At 39.2% G+C, this 19,052-nt stretch overlaps 1 protein-coding gene and 1 non-coding gene across 2 annotated transcripts in view; one reads left to right on the top strand and one right to left on the bottom strand.

Annotated features, from left to right (window-relative positions):
• IL17REL (interleukin 17 receptor E like) overlaps positions 1–17,640 on the bottom strand; it is a 48,763-nt gene extending 31,123 nt beyond the window's left edge. The window contains exon 1 of the mRNA XM_026790331.2: positions 13,933–17,640. Within this exon, the coding sequence (XP_026646132.2) occupies positions 13,933–14,034 (102 nt within the window). The 5' untranslated portion in view covers positions 14,035–17,640. The remainder of the gene's footprint in view (positions 1–13,932) is intronic.
• TRNAK-CUU (transfer RNA lysine (anticodon CUU)) lies at positions 3,817–3,889 on the top strand. Its single transcript has one exon. It is a non-coding gene; the product is annotated as a tRNA-Lys (tRNA).
• Positions 17,641–19,052: the final 1,412 nt, after the last annotated feature.

The following is a 19,052-nucleotide window of genomic DNA, read 5'->3' as shown; positions in this document are numbered from 1 at the left end:
TGTACCTTTTCTCAGTTTTTTTGTGTAAAAGCCAAGCTCTTTTATTACTAGAGAGGAATAAAAAGAAAGGTCTTAGAGCAGTGGACAGCCACAAAGTTATATGCATCTCCAACATTCAAGAATATTGGATGGAAAAAGAAAAGATTCAGAGCTCTAGCTGTATCAAAAGCTCCACAGGCCATCAACAAATCACTGTTATTCCTTTCTGAGACACTCAGCCCCAGAAACTATATAGGGATTACTTCATGGAGGGAAATAACTGAGTATGCTTTAGCTTTTTCCAGAGCTATTTTCATAGATAAAGGCCATAATGCCTTTGCAATTTACACATCATTGATGATGATGATGATGGGGACTGGAACCTCACAGAACTTTTCTCATTATGTTCTTAGAAAGCTCACTGCTGTATTTATCTTACCAAATGTATGGAAACAGAATTCTTTACAGTAAAAGAAAGCACAATGATAACATAATGATTCCTGTCCCACTGAAAGAAGACTTAACTCTATCAAGTATTTATACAAAAAATTGGGAGTGGGTGAAAAGGAAAAATAATAGACCTCCAAAACACTCTTTGCAAGTGAATTAAATTGTGGTTATATTTACCAAGAACCAGAGAAATTGCAATGATTTATATTCTTAATATGAAAATTAAGAACTATTAAAAATTCGTAGTTAGTACTGCTGATACAGTGCCCTCAAAATACCTTTTCTCTAAAGGAACATCTGTATTTATTTTGACATCAAGTGTAATTATTCTCATTGCCAAGGTAAAACTATGTTACTAATGACAGTTTTCAATTTTTGGCAAACCCAAGGTTGTTCTTCAGCTTTTACTGACAATGTGGTGATCTGATACATGTGAGCAGCGTGCAGGGGGATTAGCTAAGCAGTCATAGAGGGAAACATTTGGACTGTTATCCATGCAGAAAAGAAATAGGCACCCAAACTTTTGGCAAAGCATTATTTTGGACTATTTTAAACTACAAAAACACCTGGATGCTGCTGGATTGTTTTACAGAATGCTTTAAACAAAACATCTGAGTCATGTCTACACAATATCCAGCTCCAGGTCTTTTCTCTGTGTGTTCCAAGTGGAGTGGAAAACATCCCATCACATTAGTGCAGTGCTCAGTCTGAAAGAATAATTGCTACTGAGAAGTGGGATATCAAGCTCAGGCTCAGTACAGTGCTAACAAGGTCATGCACTTTTTGGATGAGAGCGGGCCCGAGCAAGGTAACATCGGGCTGTGTTACTGCTCTGTTGATGGGCTCTGAGCTCATCAGTGAAACAGCCACAAACCAACACGGAAGACATGGTTGTGTTTACTGAAGATTATTGGACACTCTCCAGTAAGACTTCACAGGGATCTCAAGCAGAGACTGTTACCAATTGTCTTTGTACTACCTTCCATTTCACCTGTAAATGCAAAGGTACAGACCTGACTTCCACAACCTGCTCCTTGTCACCAGGCCAACACCTCCATCACAGCTCAGCAGCACTTCAGGAGTGCAGGAGCACTTGATTTAGACCTTCATCCCCCTTAGATTTTCATCCTTCTGTTTACCTGCCATAGTCAGGTATAACAGGTTTCTCTTTTCCAGGCAGTATGCATTTCCTCCTGCATTGGCTGATGCAGAGGAATCCTGTTCCTACATTTTAACTGCACTGCTCCATATGTTATCAGTACTGGCATATAATATCTTCTAGCCCTCACAGTAGCCACATGGCTGAATCCTTTTCACAGAGCAGAACAACTGGAAGACTTAGGAGATAGAACTCTTGGCAGTGATGTGCATTTATCCTGTAAGTGAATAGTCAGACAAAACAATATTGCTTTGAGGTCTCTCAGTTGGGAAGAAGATTCCCTGCTTCTAATTTTTAAAATGAATTTTATTTAAAAGTAATGTTGAGATACAAAAAAGGACCTATATATAAACCACTTGCTTTTAAATTTATTGGACCAAAGGGAGCTATGACTGTCTGAAATAAAAGCTGCCTGTTCTATTGTATGCTTCAGCTCCAGGACTAGCAGCAGAATTTGCTTGAAGCAACAATATGTGTTAACATTTTTCTTTTAGAAATTAAAAGAACCAACCAACCAAACACAAAATTTGTCAATCATTTTGATGTCACGTTTCCTACACTATTAACAGAAGTTGTTAACAAAACAGAATAGAGTACAATAGACACAGTAAAATTAAAATGTACTCTGACTGCCATAATGTCAGCTGGTATAAATCAGCACCATCCCATACACAGACTGTCAAAATTTTCAGACCACTCAGCTACATGAAAGGAGAACTAATCTACCAAATCAGCACTTCACTATAACAATGAGACAGGGACACTCTGACACAGCATTAATTATTTCAATTACTTTCTGGAGATCTCACACAGAGATGAGATCAATGGAATCAAAGAAGTGTAGGGTGGAAGAGGTTTCTGAAGGTCACCAAGCCCAGACTCCTGTTAGAAGCAGTACTGTCACCACCACCAGATCAAGTCAGCAATTATTTTGGTCGTTTCTTGAAAAACTAGAGGACACAGATTCCACATGCCCTCCAGACAACCTTGAGGGTTGCTTTGAGGTTAGGATGTTATAATGATCTTTGCAGCACAAAACAGGCTACAAGAAAAAAGCTGCCTCAGCAACACTGACAGAACCAAGACTAGCAGTCTCAGAGGTGACTGGAATCAGTGGGCTGTAAGATTGCCATAGAAAAGAACAAAGAAGGAAGAAAAAAATAGCAAGAGTTCAAGTGAAGATTATGAGAAGATACTCTCCAGTACAGAATTGCTCCTCCTTCTGTTGGAGACAGTAATAATTTTTTCATTTGGAAATATGCATTTTTATTTTTATTTTTGCCTGCAGATACTTTTCCAGTTACTGTCTTCTCAGCTATCCTAGCACTATTGCTCAGCAAAAAGAGGAGACATACTGCAGGCCTTGTTTTCCAGTGTTCTGGCATACACAGCAAAGCTCTCACTGTTTTGCTCTAGGCAACTATCCTTTTAATATATGTCTAGAGTCAGTCCCAAGAGCAGCACTCAGTGCTCAGCTGTACACTGTGAAATTTATAAATGAAAAATGCCACGCTGCTCTCATCCAGAAATTGTAGAAGAGTTTGGTTGGGTGAGACACATTCTACTGATTTGAATGAACTTTGAATCTGATGCAAGTGGGGATACATTATTTTGCCTATTGTGGTGTGTTGCCCCGGCTGGATGCCAGGTGCCCACCATAGTGACAGTGCCTCTGTCATTCCCTTCCACCACTGGACAGAAAATAAAGAACGTAACAAAAGCCTCCTGGTTTGAGATAAAGACAAGGAGAGATCATCCAGCAGTTGCCATCACAGGCAAAATACATTCAGCTTTATTCCAAATTAAAATCAGAGTAAGTTAATGAGAAAATAAGGAACAAACCTTAAAGCACCTTCCTCCCACCCCTCCCTTCTTCATAGACTCAACTTCACTCCTCATTTGTCCATCTCCTCTCCCTCAGCAGTTCAGGGGAGCAAGGAAGGGGAGCTGCAGCCAGTTCATCACACATCACATCATCATTGTCTCTGCCACTCCTTCCTTCTCAGGGAGAAGACTCATTGTGCTATTCCTCCTTCCCCTGCTCCAGCAAGGGGTCCCTCCCACAGGAGACAGACCTTCACAAACTTCTCCAAAATGCGTCCTACCCATGGGCTGAAGTTCTTAATGAACTTTTCCAGAGTGGATCCCTTCCACAAGGTGCAGTCCTTCAGGAACAGACTGCTCCAGGGCAGGTTCCCCACAGTGCGCGAGGGTGTAAGCGGCCCTAGGCCCGGCTAGCTCAGTCGGTAGAGCATGGGACTCTTAATCCCAGGGTTGTGGGTTTGAGCCCCACATTGGGCGCCATCTTGCGGGGGGGGGGGCGTATGTGGCCCGAAGTTCGCAGTCCGGCTAGCTGAGGGCGAAAGGCCGACGCCCCTCTGCAATTCCTGGCCAGCACCCTTCGGCGTCTGATGGCCTCGGGCTGCGCTGGCTGCGGACTGGCGTACACGGCTGGTATAGGAGAGGAACGGAGCTGACCACTTCACCGGGGGTTAACGTTGGTTTATTGAAGGTGTTGCGGGATCCAAACGTGGGGAAACCAACCAGGAAAAGTTTCTGAATAGGGGGTGAAACAGGATTATAAAGGAGGGGGGTGGGTACAGGCGGAACCAATCGGGAAAGGTGAGGGGATGAACTTCACAGAACTGACACTCCATGGAGACCAATAATCAAAAGGTAAGGGAGGTGTCCTGGGACCCCAGCCAACCACCACCTCCAGAGAGGAGAAGGTTCTCGAAACCTGGGAGGAGAGGGGGGTGATTGACTGGGCCCAGGGAGGAGACAACTTTCACTTATAAGGGAAAACTAGGGGAGGAGCAGTTACATATCAGCAACTAAAAATAGCGAGGTTACCATAACAACTTAACTGACAGGGTAGCAGTGGCGGGAAAAACTGGGGGAACAAAACCATTTTACACATAATAGGGGGGGACAATACATAAATTGGGGGAATAACACAATAAACTTAACAACACACTACAACACCACAGGGAGACAAATCCTGCCACCAAACCTGCTGCAGTGGGGCTCCTCTCTCCACAGAGCACTGGTTCTGCCAGAGCCTGCTCCAGTATGAGTTCCCCACAGGGTCCCAATCTCCTTAAGGCATCCACCTGCTCTGCTCCATCAAGGGATAAAGAATGCTGATATCCCAGAGGGTACAATCATCACTGATGGTCGAGAGCAGTGGTGGGTCTGTCTTGGAGCTGACTGGTGGCTTCTTACAGAAGCCACCCCAGCCCAGCTACCATAACTTCACAAAGCCAACACACCTATGCAAACATCAGCTTTGCCCATGACAAAAGGGTCACATAACTCCCAAGCAATGCAATTTCTCTGTGAGAATTTTGCATTAGTGGGTAGTGAAATAAAGCAAAAGTTTTCAGCCATTTTCAAAAGGATTAAGTCAGCCAAATCTAGAAGAGATCTAAGGTACCTGAAATATAATTTAAGCAAACTGTGGTAACCTCAGCTCAGGACCATGATCTATAATACCCAATGAATTGCCACACAACACTGGGGCACTTAAGCTTATTAGACACCTCCTTTTCTGATCTGAAATAGCCCTGGATGCATGAAATTTGGTGTTTAGTTTGTGACCAGAACAACACTGGAATGACCTCTAGCTCATGTCAGGGATAGCAGACACTCATAGTGAGACACATCCACATCATCCATCATAGCATGTGGCTGGAGTTTTAATAGTAACAGTGAAACTAGCAAAGCTCAAGCTTCCTTCAAACTGTAAATAATAGAAGAGGAAAACAGAATATGGACATTTTGCTCTTTTTATACTTGAGCTTTCAAGTTCTTATCTCAAGGGACCTCAAGGGATCTCAAGGTTCAACATCCTCCTTAAACTGAAGCAGTTCTGAGCTGCCTGTTTGCCACACAGCCTGGTAAATGAGAGAGTTCTCCAGGCCTCCTGTCAAAGCAGTCTGAGTGAACAGAGGGGAAACAGAAGAATGCTGGTGTTAGAGAAGGACAGGGAAGGCACAGTGAAAATTTTAAGCGGAGTTTTTTGAGTGCTTTCAGCATTCACATGGGAGATCTGTTTCCTACTTATATTTTATCCTAAGCAGTGACCAGAAAACAAACCAGAAACTGAAACTTTGAAAGAGCAGCTCTCAGCAGCTGCTCTGCAAGAGAACATCTTTGTGGAAGAGAGTTTCCCCAAAGAAAATTTCACTCATAACTCAGGTTTGTGGGTTCTAGAGAGTGGAGATCAGACTAACTGGGTGCTTAGCTCTTTCCCTTGCCTTTCCTGATGCAGCACCATGCTGAGTATGCAAGTTTCTCATACTGCCCTGACAAGACTCTAATGCTTTCTCAGGATCTCCACTGCATCTGTATTTAATAACCTAAAGCCACAGCAGCAACATAGCAGCATCACAAAATGGATGAATGTTGTAGGCACTACCCTGAAATGTGCAGGAACTTAAAAATAAAAAATAATCTTCTAGCCCTGCCATCATGGATCACAAACTCATAGTAAAATTTAGAATAACACAGCACACTTTGCAAACATTTCCTGTAACAATTCCAAGACTTTGGAGGCCACATTTCAGGGTTGAAACTCCCTTCAAAGCAGGAGCACGTTTCTGGGTTTTGCAGCTCTGATTAAAATGATGTCTCTCCCTCTTCTCCTTAAACAGAATAAAATTTGAAATTTAAATAATCATGGACCTATCCCTGATTATATCTCTTCCAGATGAGAAGTGATTTTTAATGCTGACTTTGGTTTTATTCTAGCCTTAGCTGGTTATGTTGTGTAAGGATGTAAGGCCATACAAATGATCCCACAGGACATGGTAGAAGCCATGGTAGTCTCAGATGACTGTATTCTGCATTCCTGCCTGAGCCACAGCTTCAGTTAAGGAGCTGCCTCTATTGAAGACACTGCTAAACAAGCCTGATTGGCTCTAAAAGTGGTTGCTTGAGTTACAGAAACATCCTAGCCACAACAAAATGAGGGAAATCTTAGTACATGAAAATTTTTCAGCTGTATTCTTGAAAATTTTTGAGAGAAAACTTTTTCCTGGCTATTCATATTTGTATTATTATGATGTCTGAAAATCTGAATCCTGCATCAGAAATCCTATACCAGAACCCTAAATGCATGCCTATGCTCTCCTATCAAGAGCAAGGAATACCAAAAACACCTTTCCCTGAAAGAATTAGCTGTGTGAGTACATAAGAAATTTAAAACATTCAAGATTTACTGTGTAAAGAAACCCTACTGAAAATATCTAGTGTGTATTGTAGCTGAAACATTTGTGGTTTGAGAAAATTGACAGAGAAGCTAGTTATATATAATTTTGGAAAATTTAAAGAAAAATAAATCATATCCAACACAAATTAATTATTTGAAATGTCATTACATATGTCTGTTTCTCAAAATTTTTACTAATCATAATTTAATGGGGTTAATCATAATTTTGTGGGGGTATGGGGAAGGGGGAAAATCCCTGTAATAATCACATAGTTTACCTTTTTATAATGTATCCTCCTTGTTCTGTAGTTGCTAAACTTAGCACAGGGCAATTAAAGGAGGCAGAGGTCCAAGAGAAGGGCTTCTAAAGAAGCAGAATCCTACTAATTTTACAAAAGCTAAATAAACCCATCAGTGTTCACTACTTTCACATGGTGCTTTACACTCTGCCTCATTTTTAATGATAGCACTTACTGCAAGCCATCTATGCCATACATTTGCTTGAAAATTGTATGTGATTTTAAACCTCTAAGTGGAAGAGAAAATAAGCTACAAAGGCAGACTGAATGTAACACAGATCTGACCATGCTCTTAAAATTATTCTATTGTATCACATATAAATATAATATGTTGAAAATGAGGGGGGGAACCCCAAATAGTAGGTATTACTTATCAAAACTGAGCATGAAGGATCACACAATAATGGTAACTGCAATTCTGAAAATTTTCACAAAGACATAAAAATGCAAAAAGCAATGGAGAAAAATCACTACAGTTATAGAAAAAAGAACATCATGTCAGGGAGATGAGGAAGTGGGAAAAAAGATGAAAGAAGTTTGCATATGTTGGGATAAAAGGGAAAAATAAAACTGGGCACAGTGAAAAATCTTAACTGCAATAAATTCTAATTCCTCAAAGTTTTTCCAAGAAAAGACAATGAATGTACATCTGGTACCATACAGTGTTGTTTATGTGATTCATACTCTCTGAAAATATGCAGACAAGTAGAGGCAATAGCAAGACAGTTTTCCAGAAATTATTGAAATTTACCACACTTATTCAAAGCAATGATGTTGAAACATTTCCTTGCAAGAGGAAGACCCACAGGTAATTTGCAAATTAAAACTTAAGCTCTCTTCATTTTTGCTTAGACACTTCCTGAATGAGGTTGCATATCCCATACAGTTTTCATGGTGAATCCTATATTTTGCATGCTGGAAGAACAAGGCATGCCATAGAGCAAAACAGGTCTTTGGCTCTGCTGACTGTTCCAAAGGATTAAGTCAAATATTATTTGAAGGACCATCTGTAGATCCCACAAAAGAGAAGAGGATGAATGAATGAAAGCAGAGATACTTGTCTTAGGAAAAAACTCAATATGTCACCTACTCTACATTTCTGCCTTAGGAAGAATCTGAGACATATGTGAGCTACATTAGACATATCTCAGGTATATTTTCTTAGTGTGTGTGTGGAGATGTCTATAAGCTCCACAGGCAATCCATCCCAGTGCTCAGCATCATTGGTTACTGTGATTTTCCAGTCTGTTCATGACCTTCGAAAATTTTGACCCACTGAATTCCTATGGTTGTGAATGCAGGGGTAATGCTGTGATGAGTCTGTATCACTATTGAGTATACATTAATTTATTGGTTCTGTTATCATTTTCAGACAAGTAGTTCAGAGCTGGTCTGAAATTTCCTCAGCAAGACACTGCAGTTTGGAGCATACTTTCTGGTTTGTATTTTTAAGATGGCAAATAATTTCCTGGTTTTCAAAAACTAGCCAATATATGTTAACAAAATCAGGAAAAAATTATAAGGAAATACATTTTTCTGGCAGCATGAATACTACGAAAACATCTGTAATAGGTTGGTATATAAAATTTAGGGAGCTCTCTTGGGAATAATGGTAACAAAACTCACAGAATTTCAAATGTGGGATCCTGGTTTGAACAACCACCAAGCCACAACACAGCACAGGGAAACTTGTGGCTCTTGGAAATCAAATTATTTTTAGGCAGAGATAGGAGGATACTCCTTTCTTAGGTCCAAATTTATCCATCCATCCATCCCTTCATCCATCAGCAAAGTCTAGCATTTCAATTCTGAGCCAAAAAGCCTGGAGAGGATCCAAACCTATCCTTAGAAAGAAATCTTTTAAACCTCTTTTGGTCCTTCTCATTTTTGATCATCCCTGGCTCTCTCCTATGTACAGGCATCCTGGCAGGAGAGGAAAAATGGAGTAGTATAAATAGACATGACAATGTGTTAGGTACAGCACTGCCAGCTCCACAAAAGTGCAAATTAAACTATTCCTAGACCTCACTGCAAGAATTCCAGCTAGGTCACACCACGTGGTCTCGTTAAAGTTATTACCACTCCTAGAAAACCTGTCCCACCCAGATTTCATCAAATTACAGGTAGTTTTCCAACTGCAAAGCAGTCAGATGGCTGTGGAAAGCACCTACTTCCAAGTCTCAATACCCTCACTACTTAGTTTTGGGTCCAAATGGAGCTGAAGGACAGATCAGATCCCTAAGATTAGGGATGAGAAAGATTTGTAAGCTAAAATTCAATATTGCCAATAACAAAGGCCAGCTGCTCTCATCTTCTGCTTAGCTTGCTTATATATCCCCTTTTGGGTTTATCAAATATGTGTCTCCTGCTATTTGCAGGAGATTGTATATTGATTGCACATAAGTGATGCTGATGTCTCATGGTGAAGCTTCTAACACTGCCTTTGTTTCAGTTCCAAGACATTTTGTAAGGTCCAGTTCCAACACCTTTTAAGTCTATGCCCTCAACTTCCATGACTTCTTGTATTCTGTGCATGCTATTCCAGTCTCTTTCCAGACCTTGCAACCTTCTTCTGGAGTTCCTGAGGAAGAGAGAAGGGAAAAAGTGCAAAAGCTACCATTGCATTTTTTGCCAGTTCTGAATTGCAGAACTTCCTCCATCTTCACCTGTCTTGGAGGCGCTGCTGGTACATGCTGTAACACTGAGGAGCACTGCACTAAGTCCCTGTTTGTACCTGTCACTGGCTGTTTCCTTCTCAAGGGAATGTGACAGTGGCAAAGGACATAACATGAAACTGTCTTATATCATTGCCAAGATATTTTGACCCAAAGAGCAAATGTGAAGCACAGTCTAAGAGAAAAGCCACCCAAATGTGCTAAATTGCAGCTCTTCTAAGCACCAGCAAAGGCAAGCAAAGGTACATAAGCAAATGGGTTAATATCTCTCTAATACAATGACTCAATATGATTGGGCCCCTGAAGTTTTAACTAATGAGTACTTAACTCATAATTATAGTATTCAAAGCAGTTAATGAAAACATATAATTAAGACACACCACTCAGGAAGGTCAGAACTCTTTTGTACTTGTGAAAACCAGAGAAATGAAATAACTTGAAGAGAGCCACACAAGTGATTCGATGACAGGCAGCGAAGAAGACTCCAGGCTCTCTGTCTAGGGCATGCTCTCGTGGATTGTGCTGCAGCTCAGCAAATATTAGCAAAGGATATGTTTATATTTTTATACATCTCCTTCAGTCATCAGATACATCAATGCATTTACAAAAAAGTCTGTGTTGAATTGTACTCCTATGATGAGATTTCATGTACCTCTCTCACTTACTCTGAGGATGTCAGGTCTCTGATCAGTCTCTTTAGACATTTGCCATGTCTAAAATTATGTTTTCAATCAGATTTTAGAGGACAACTGAATTATGCCGCTCACATTGTCATATCCATTTTCTAGAGGCTTGGGATCACTTTTAAAATATTAACTGCTTAATAATGAACAAAGAATAGCAATTTATGTCAGCTGACTTTGTGGACTAAGGGCTATACTATATCACTGATTTTTCAGTGTGTAGTATTGAGCAAAAATGGACTGATCCATAGTATATATATCCAGTAGAGAAACACCACATATTTTGATTATGAATAACAGGAACAAGAAGCAGTTATATATCAAGGATTTGCTGCCAATAACCTTTATAATTATAGGGAAATCCCAGATTCAGTTTAGTGTTTCCTTCTTTATCCATAGCCTTTGGAAACCTTACTGCATTAAATGGCAGACAATACAAATAATATTTCATAGTGTTCTGGGGAGTGTTTTTTAAATGTAGTGCTCTTGATCTTTACCAGCTGTTGAATCAAATTTGGCATAGGCCTATTTCTTTATGTACAGCCTGCAAACAATGTGGATTGTAAAATGAGTAGGGCACAAACCCAATTTCAATTGCAGGCTGGGATTCCCCTATGCTTTTACAGGGAAACTTGGTTGATAACTGTTTCCTATTGGGTGGGGCATGGAGACCATGCCCATAACACTTAATCTTTGAATACTAGAATATCACGTGAGCTCTAAAGCCAAGTTATTAAAATAAGGAAGAAGAAATAAATCATAACACCTAATAAAAGCTTAGTTGTTCATTTGCCATCATTCAACCCACAGCTGTATGTTTTTCATACTGTTTAAAATTTTATATAATACTGGCATAAACATCCAGTGTTCTTTTATTTTCCTTTCCTGTACTGAACAGATGCACAGTTTGTGTTACAGTGATGAAACCCAAATATTGCCTTACATAAGGTAATGTAAGGATATCTTGCTGGATACCCATGTTAAACTAAGAATAATTCCTAAAGCTGAGATAACAGTTCAATGCAGATGTTTTGCTAGTCATATGCCTCAAAATAGTTATGTCACCATTTGCTCGTAAATACAACCTTGTCAGTGCTTTACTCTGACAAGAAGTACCCATGGAGGTCAAAACTGCTCACAAATATCTAGTGGACAAAGCCACACTAAAATCTAGTCTACTGGTCAGACTCAACAGTTTCAGTTATTAACCTGCTAAAAAACTTCTGACAATACCCATAGTTTGAAAAACACAGAAAAATTCAAATTATTGCTTTTCATATTCCTTGCCTTATAAAGAACCACACAGCTTCAAGTTTGAATGCAGAAGAGAAATTTACTGTAAAAACTTCTGGGAAAACTTCATAAGAAAAAAAATTTCTATAATATTCACTTTTAACAACAGCAGCTGCAGAAATCTCTGATAGTTTTAAAATGACAATATCTCATTATCACATTAAGGAAATTGCTAGAAATAAGTCATTGATTCTCTACTTTTTGATCTGATGTGCTATAGCAGAAGGGAGCACACACAGATTTCACACAGACAAAGGCAAACTGTAACCCCTGACTAGTGCCCCTAGGAAGAACACATCGTGGGGAAGACTGACTGCTCCCTTTTAGAATAACTCATGAGATGGATTGAGCCCACAAATCATGGTCAGTGATGCAGAGAAATGGAAGTTAATTTCAAAGGAAAAGGAGAAAGAAGTTTCCTTTAATAAGTTAGTAATGAGATTCTAAAATTCATGTAGCTAAAGTGCTTTGCACTACATTGAAAATGCTATGCTGGCAGTAATTTATCCTGATGAGATCATTGTTGTTCCCTCAGAGAAAACATTTTTGTCTTAAAAAGTCATTAATGCATTCAAGATTCTACTGAATGCAACTAGCAGAAACATCACATCCAGACCATTAACTGAATCCTGTCCCTAATATCAGAAATAATTGATTGATTGATTCTGCTATACTGGAAACAATGTATTTCCCCTGTAAATAAGAAAAATAAAACACACCTTTCTCAGTAAATCAATCTTCAAGTATTGAGAAAGTGTAAGACACACTCTTGAAGGTAGAGAAAGGGATCCAGTTTGCCAAACCTTAGGGCTGTGTCTAGAGGCAATTAGTGAATCAGTCTTCATAACACACATACCTAAGGTTTGACAAAGATACCCTTTAGGGCCCCCAGAGGTAAATCCTATCCCCTAGACTGAAACCCATCAAAAAAAGGTTGATATTGATTTTTACATGCTGAGTCTGATAGTCCTACACTCTTTGGAGGAATAAATTAGAATGACAAATCATTTCTATTGCAAACTCTCATTGCAGCAGACCAAGGAGCATAAATTATTTAAAATGCATGTGTATTTGCATTCATGAATATAAGTTCATAAAAATTCTTGAAAAGTATTTGGGTACATCTAGAGATTAATCTCTTATGGCTATATTTTATTATTCTAAAAACATCTAAGTAGATAGAGACTACAGAACTTGAATACAGAAACAAACTCTAGTACATGAATATTTAAATATAGAGAGGGCTTTTTTTTGCTCAATCTAGTATTTTATAAGGATCTTTGTTCCTACTGTTTTTCTAGGATACATATATTAAATATAAAATAAATTACTTTAACATGAACTATCTTAATATCTGGGAGTACCACCACATTTAAACAATCATTAGAATGTCTCACTGGTTGTCCTAAGTACTGAAATCTTCAAGCAGTTCATACAGACAGCCAAATTCTTTCATAATATCAATTTCACTTCTCTTTAGGTAGCACAGAGTTATCATCCTTCACTAAGACTGAAAGTCAGATTGCCTATTATTTAATTCCTTTTTGTTTTAACTGATCTTTCAATGTATGCTAAGTTCACAATTTCAGAATGCCAAGAGGAGCAGACTATCTCCATACTGCCCCTTTGCGGGGATATTTGGAATTGTACAAACCCAAAGCTATTAAAGACGGTGTGGTTCACATCCCTTTCATGCACATACAGAAGTCATTAAATTTAATACTGGTTGCATTCAAACCACAAAATGAAGAACATGTTTTACTCTTTCTCATGCTTAATTCATTTATTCACAGCAAATTCAGTGTTTCATATGTTCCTAACATAATTAGCAATTTCTGAAACCTCTCATTCCTCCCTCTCACATCTCTTTGGCACCACTGCTGTTGTAAAAACTGACTCTGGAAAAGTAATAATTATTAACAAAATCTTTTTTTCAAATACAAAGGACAGATTTTAAACTAACAGCAGCAGTTGCAAACAGACAAAGCTGCATTTTCCTACCCCCTTTCAGAGTAATTTTTGCCATTTGGATACTTAATTCAGAATGACAGGAATATAAAGTGAATGTTCAGGACAGCTGAAATATTTTTCCCTTTTTGCTTTCTTGCTTTTCCTACAATTATTTTGGTAGCCTATAACTACTATATTAATAGACAGCAAATTGGAACAAGTAAGAGATTACCTGAGAACAAGAAAGTCCACATTCTTCAATCCTGGGAATAATCTGACAATCAGCATTCCAAAACAGAATTATTAGAAGAATCTGAACATAAAAACTTATCATCCTCAATTGAAAAAAAAAATACAAAAAGCAAAACCTCAGAAGAAACCTTCAACTCTGACAATTCTCCTTCTCGTGCCAAAACTTTAATATGAATTTTAGTCCCTCCCACAGCACCTCTGAGCTCCTCCCCCTAAAACTTTCCAAAGACAGAAAATTGCTAGTTCTGGGAAACATAAAGCATGCTCAACCCATTTTGTATGTTCCAAATTGAAAAATAGGAAACAGTGATTTCTGACAATCACAGTAAAAACCTCTTCCTTCTGGTTTTCATCATATCAGCATTAGATCAGTTTCAACAGATTTCTTTTCTGTAAATTCCATATATAAATACGAATTTTGTTTCTAGAGTGATGTACCAGACAAGTTCATGGGTATTCAAAGGCAGTCTTATTTTTCTGGTTTTCTAGTGCTTTCAATGAGAAGAAAACCAGCTTTGCCAAGGCAGGTGGTCTTGGAAGATTAGTTTCCTCTTTTTCATCAGCAGGAATACCAGATTCTTTCACCCTAGAAATCTGAGCCGTGAATTTTTTTCTACTATTATTTAATTGTATCAGTAGCAGCACCTTGCCCTATAGCCTATCTCCAGCTTTGGAAATAAGCATGTTTTCTCAAAGCTCAACCCCACCAAGTCTGAGAGCAGGGTAGGAGTGAGTCACAGTACCTCAATACCTGTTAGCATAACAGAATGCCCAGGACTGCCTCTCTGGGTGCTGTGTTTCACACAGTCCCACTGCCCTTTGTAAGGAACATGTCAAAATCACACTCTCTGGTGGGTGTGGAGGCTACATGTGACATGCCTAAAGGGAACAGGGAGTTTTCCTCCACAGAGAGGGCTTGCTCACCACTGACAGACATCTTTCAGTAGGACAGTGCCAGGGCCCAAGTACTCAGTGCTCTTACCAAACCTTTTACATCAGTTACAATGGGGAATACACAACCAACAGCATCTGCTAGGATCTGGCTTTACACATAAAATACAATGTCTACTCAGCCAGTGTATCTATTGCACTTGTATTTTAGATACCTTATGTGAGTCCAGTTTGTCAATTTTCCAAGAAGACTTTATTTTTTAGGTAAGCACCATCAATCACCACACTGAATAAAATGAAATTTAAATGTTTCAGTTAAAAAACAACAATTAAATTTTGTCACCTTATAGAAGCTTGGGCATTAAGGAGTTAAATTTGTTGCTATGCCTCAAACACTGACGGCCACTCGAGCAGGGAAGTTAGAACAGGTGGTGGCTGGAAAGGGGGGCCCTGTGGAGGTAGGGCAGCACCTTTCTGGGGCACACTTCCCTCTTCTGGTCCGTGGTGACCACATAAAGCACAGAGGGGATGACAAGAAGGAGTCAGGAGCTATTGAGAAAGGGTCAGTCCAGAGGAAGTGGATTGAGACCACCTAAATACCCTTAAAGCCCCCTGGCCCATTACCAAATAGACCCAGGAAAACTTGGATCATGGGCATCAATGAATCCTGACTACTCATAGATATGGGACGTGACACATCTATGCACAAAAATACTCAAGATCAAAAACCTGCCCAGTCCACTCTCCTGTGCCTAAGAGGGCGAGAGGATGCTTAGAAGAAATAACAAAGAAGTTAAATATCCTACTTCCATGGATTATTTTAACATGCATGCTGACAAGTTGCAATGACCTGGATCTTACAGATTTACTGAGCCAAAAGCCACGTGGACATCACTGATTTTAACAGCTGCTTCTGGAACTCTCTTAAATGTATTTGTAAAACAACTCCTTTTATCTATTTATCCTTTCAGTTTTCAAATCTCCTTGGAGCTATGAACTTTACAATTAACCTGTTCATTTTCTTTGTTTGGATTTTAACACCACTTCCAAATAGTTCAGTTGGATTCCTCCTTGTTGCTTTAAAAATACAGAATACCCATTTCCATCTCACCTTTGCAAAATAGTCACAGCTTTTTACTATATCCTTTTGTAAGATGAAGGTCCTGCAGACAATATTCAGGAGTGAGCTATTCAATGATGTTTTGCTCTCTAGCAAATGTCATTTTGACTCTCCTTAGTGTATCATTTACCTCCAGTTTCCACAAAAATTAATGGTGTGACTTGCCTTAAGAAATTTTATTTTCTTACTGCTTCTGGTATTTCTTAGGGCACCTCTGTCACATTCTGAATAAAGCTGATCATAGCATAGATCTAACAATGTACTCTTTCTATGCAGGAACTGTGTTTCAGTCAAGAGAGTTTCTGTGTGGACTGAAGCTGTTATTAAGTTTATCAGGCAACAACTTTATTGTTATTTGCTTCATTTGAACCTTATTTTTTAAATCATGTCTAAAGTAGCTACTTCGCTGTTCCTGCATGATTTGTATCCTGGAATTACTGTGTTCATCCACTGTTTATATTACATCAGGTTTCAGAACCCCCATTAAGATTCTCATTAAAAACTGGGCAATATAATTGACCCATGCCACATTTTTTGAAAACTATCAGTTATGTAGAAGCATTGATGCATTTGAAATTCACAGGGACAATATCTCTTAGGCTCTGTGCTCAAATGGGACTCTAATTCGTGATCATAATTTTGAAAATTTTTTTCTAACAGATCCTTGTTAGTCACTATACCTTACCTATATTTTAATCCACATTTGTCTTTAGTTTGTTGCTTTCATTACTATATCCCTGAAGACTGGATGATAGCAAAAGGTATTGTTCTGTTTCTACCAATGCTCCCTCCATCTTCAGAAAAAAGACCCTTTAAAAACCCTTAATAGGAAGGGCCTTCTTTTGCACTTTGGTAATAGAGATATTTTGCACCCTAGATCTTCATTAAAGCACTGGTCAAGAACACAGAAAAGCCAGAATCTAAACATTACAGTCCAAGAAGGTTTGGGTCCAAATCCTGCACATTTCAGGATGGTGGCTTGGTGGTTCAGGGTGTTTTTAATAAAATGCACAGGTCAACCTTAGAGTACAGAGTGAAATCCAGTATTTTAGATTCCCCATTTTCTCTTGGGTCAAGTTGGATCTCTGGACCATCAGCTCATGTACCTTTTTCTTAATTAGTCAAGTATGCTTGGATACATGCTTGGCCCTCTTCAAAAGAGAAAATTATTCAACCACTGGTCAAGTTTGTACAGGAAACGTTTGAAAATGAAAGTTAGGACAGATGTATCACCAGACATACCTAAGCAGCCAGAAATGGATGTTGTGACCTGATGTGTTGGAGTTTAAGCACAAAACTCCAAAGAGATCTCTGCTTTGACTACATTACTTTTTGACTTTGTTAAATAAACATCAGTGTCCATGCTGGAAGGCATGTCCCTGTCACATCCATGTTGGAGAAGTCCCAGCCTTCTGTGCAGCACAATAGCCACATTCACACTACATTTTGCAAGAGGGTCCTGTGACATATCACTATGTTCTTCCCAGTTTCACCAACACAGGCACACATACAATACCAGAACAGTCCCCTGGCTATTATTTTAACCCTGTGTGCAGTTGTATTGATTTCTCCAAGCAACAGACATTGTGCCTCCAGACCACATACATCAAAGATAGGACATTATAACTTGAACAGCTTCTTGTCGTACTCTGGAGTGGAGTGGTGTGAGGTGCTACTGTCATCACAACAAAATACTCACAAGGGATTCAGAGCTGCTGGGGAACTGCACTTTTCTGGGACTGTGCCTGTCTCTCCTGTCCAGAGTGAGCCTGTGCAGCCAGGGCAGGTGAGCAGCAGAGGCACCTGTACCCCAGAGAGACACAAGACAGGCTGGTGAAACACAGGCTGCCCAGGGCTTCTGGGCTCAACAAGTTACTGATTCACAGTCCAAAGACAACCACTACTCTTTTCATCTGAGTGATTGAAGGGGACCCTCAATCTCATCATCCACCATCCCTTTCCTTCAAGAGTCATGAGCATTCAGCAATGACAGCAAACATAGGCAGCCCCTTAGCTGCGCTGCTTACAACCCAGGCACAACCCACAGATGCTGAAGACTTCCTAAGATTAGAATCATACAATCATAATGTAGGAATTTTAAAGATATTATAGTTCTAAATTAGGTTGTTGAAAGTCCTTTTGCATTGTTAAAGAAATAAAATTAAGAAAATTTATTTTTAAATTATTAAAGAAAATAATTTTAGACCCCTCTGACATCATTAATAAAATTATTAAAGAAGAAAATGAAAACCTTGAGTGTTAAAAAACAATCTGCTTAGAAAAAAGTAAAATAATAATAAAAAATTATATTCACAGTTCTCCAAAATTTTTGTGGACAATCTATACTTTCATGAACTTAAAGCTCAGAGAAACTGGAATTATTAGCACATGTGGAGGGGTTGCAATAAAAGTAAATCATTCATGCACCATGTGCACACAACTTTTTTTTTTTCAGGAGATGCTTCAGTCTGCTTTTTTTTCATTTTACCCAGATAAATCTTTTCGTAATTTTAGCTATCTTTTTTAAGCTAGGAACCTAACTCGTGGTATCAGCTAAGCAGTCAGCCATGGCATTAATTCCAGTGATACCCAGCAAGGCAGGAAATGGCACATTTCCAAGCAGAAACCCTTCTAACATGGCACATAGACATTTCCCTCACCAGGCTGACCTCAGAGAGGGATATGATTTTTGTCCTTTAACAGGCTTTCTAGCTTTGCCGTGGAAACAGATCATCTACCAGCAGACACTAATTAAAACTTCAAGCTATCAAGATTTACTGTGTCAAACATCAATACAAAAAGTCCTTTGGTAAAGAAGGATGGGGGTGCTGGTTTGAGTTACAAAAACATTGACACACAGAGTGAGATTTACAGTGAAACTTTCTCTGCCTGAGAAATGCTTTTCATTTCAGCAGCCAGCCCAACATTAATTATGATTTTAAAAGGCTCCCTCTTACCTCCATGATTTTTCTTCTTGCAGGGTGTGAGAAAATTTAGCCTCCAGAGAGGTATCCATGGTTGGGGCTCCCAGTTTACCAGGCATGCAGGGAGATTGTCCAGTCTCTGCTGTGCTGAACAGAGCAGGAAGG

The sequence above is a fragment of the Zonotrichia albicollis genome, chromosome 4, assembly GCF_047830755.1.
Source record: "Zonotrichia albicollis isolate bZonAlb1 chromosome 4, bZonAlb1.hap1, whole genome shotgun sequence".
Lineage (NCBI taxonomy): Eukaryota > Metazoa > Chordata > Aves > Passeriformes > Passerellidae > Zonotrichia > Zonotrichia albicollis.
Note: the sequence above shows the minus strand (reverse complement) of the source record. Positions and strands in the feature narration are given on the sequence as shown.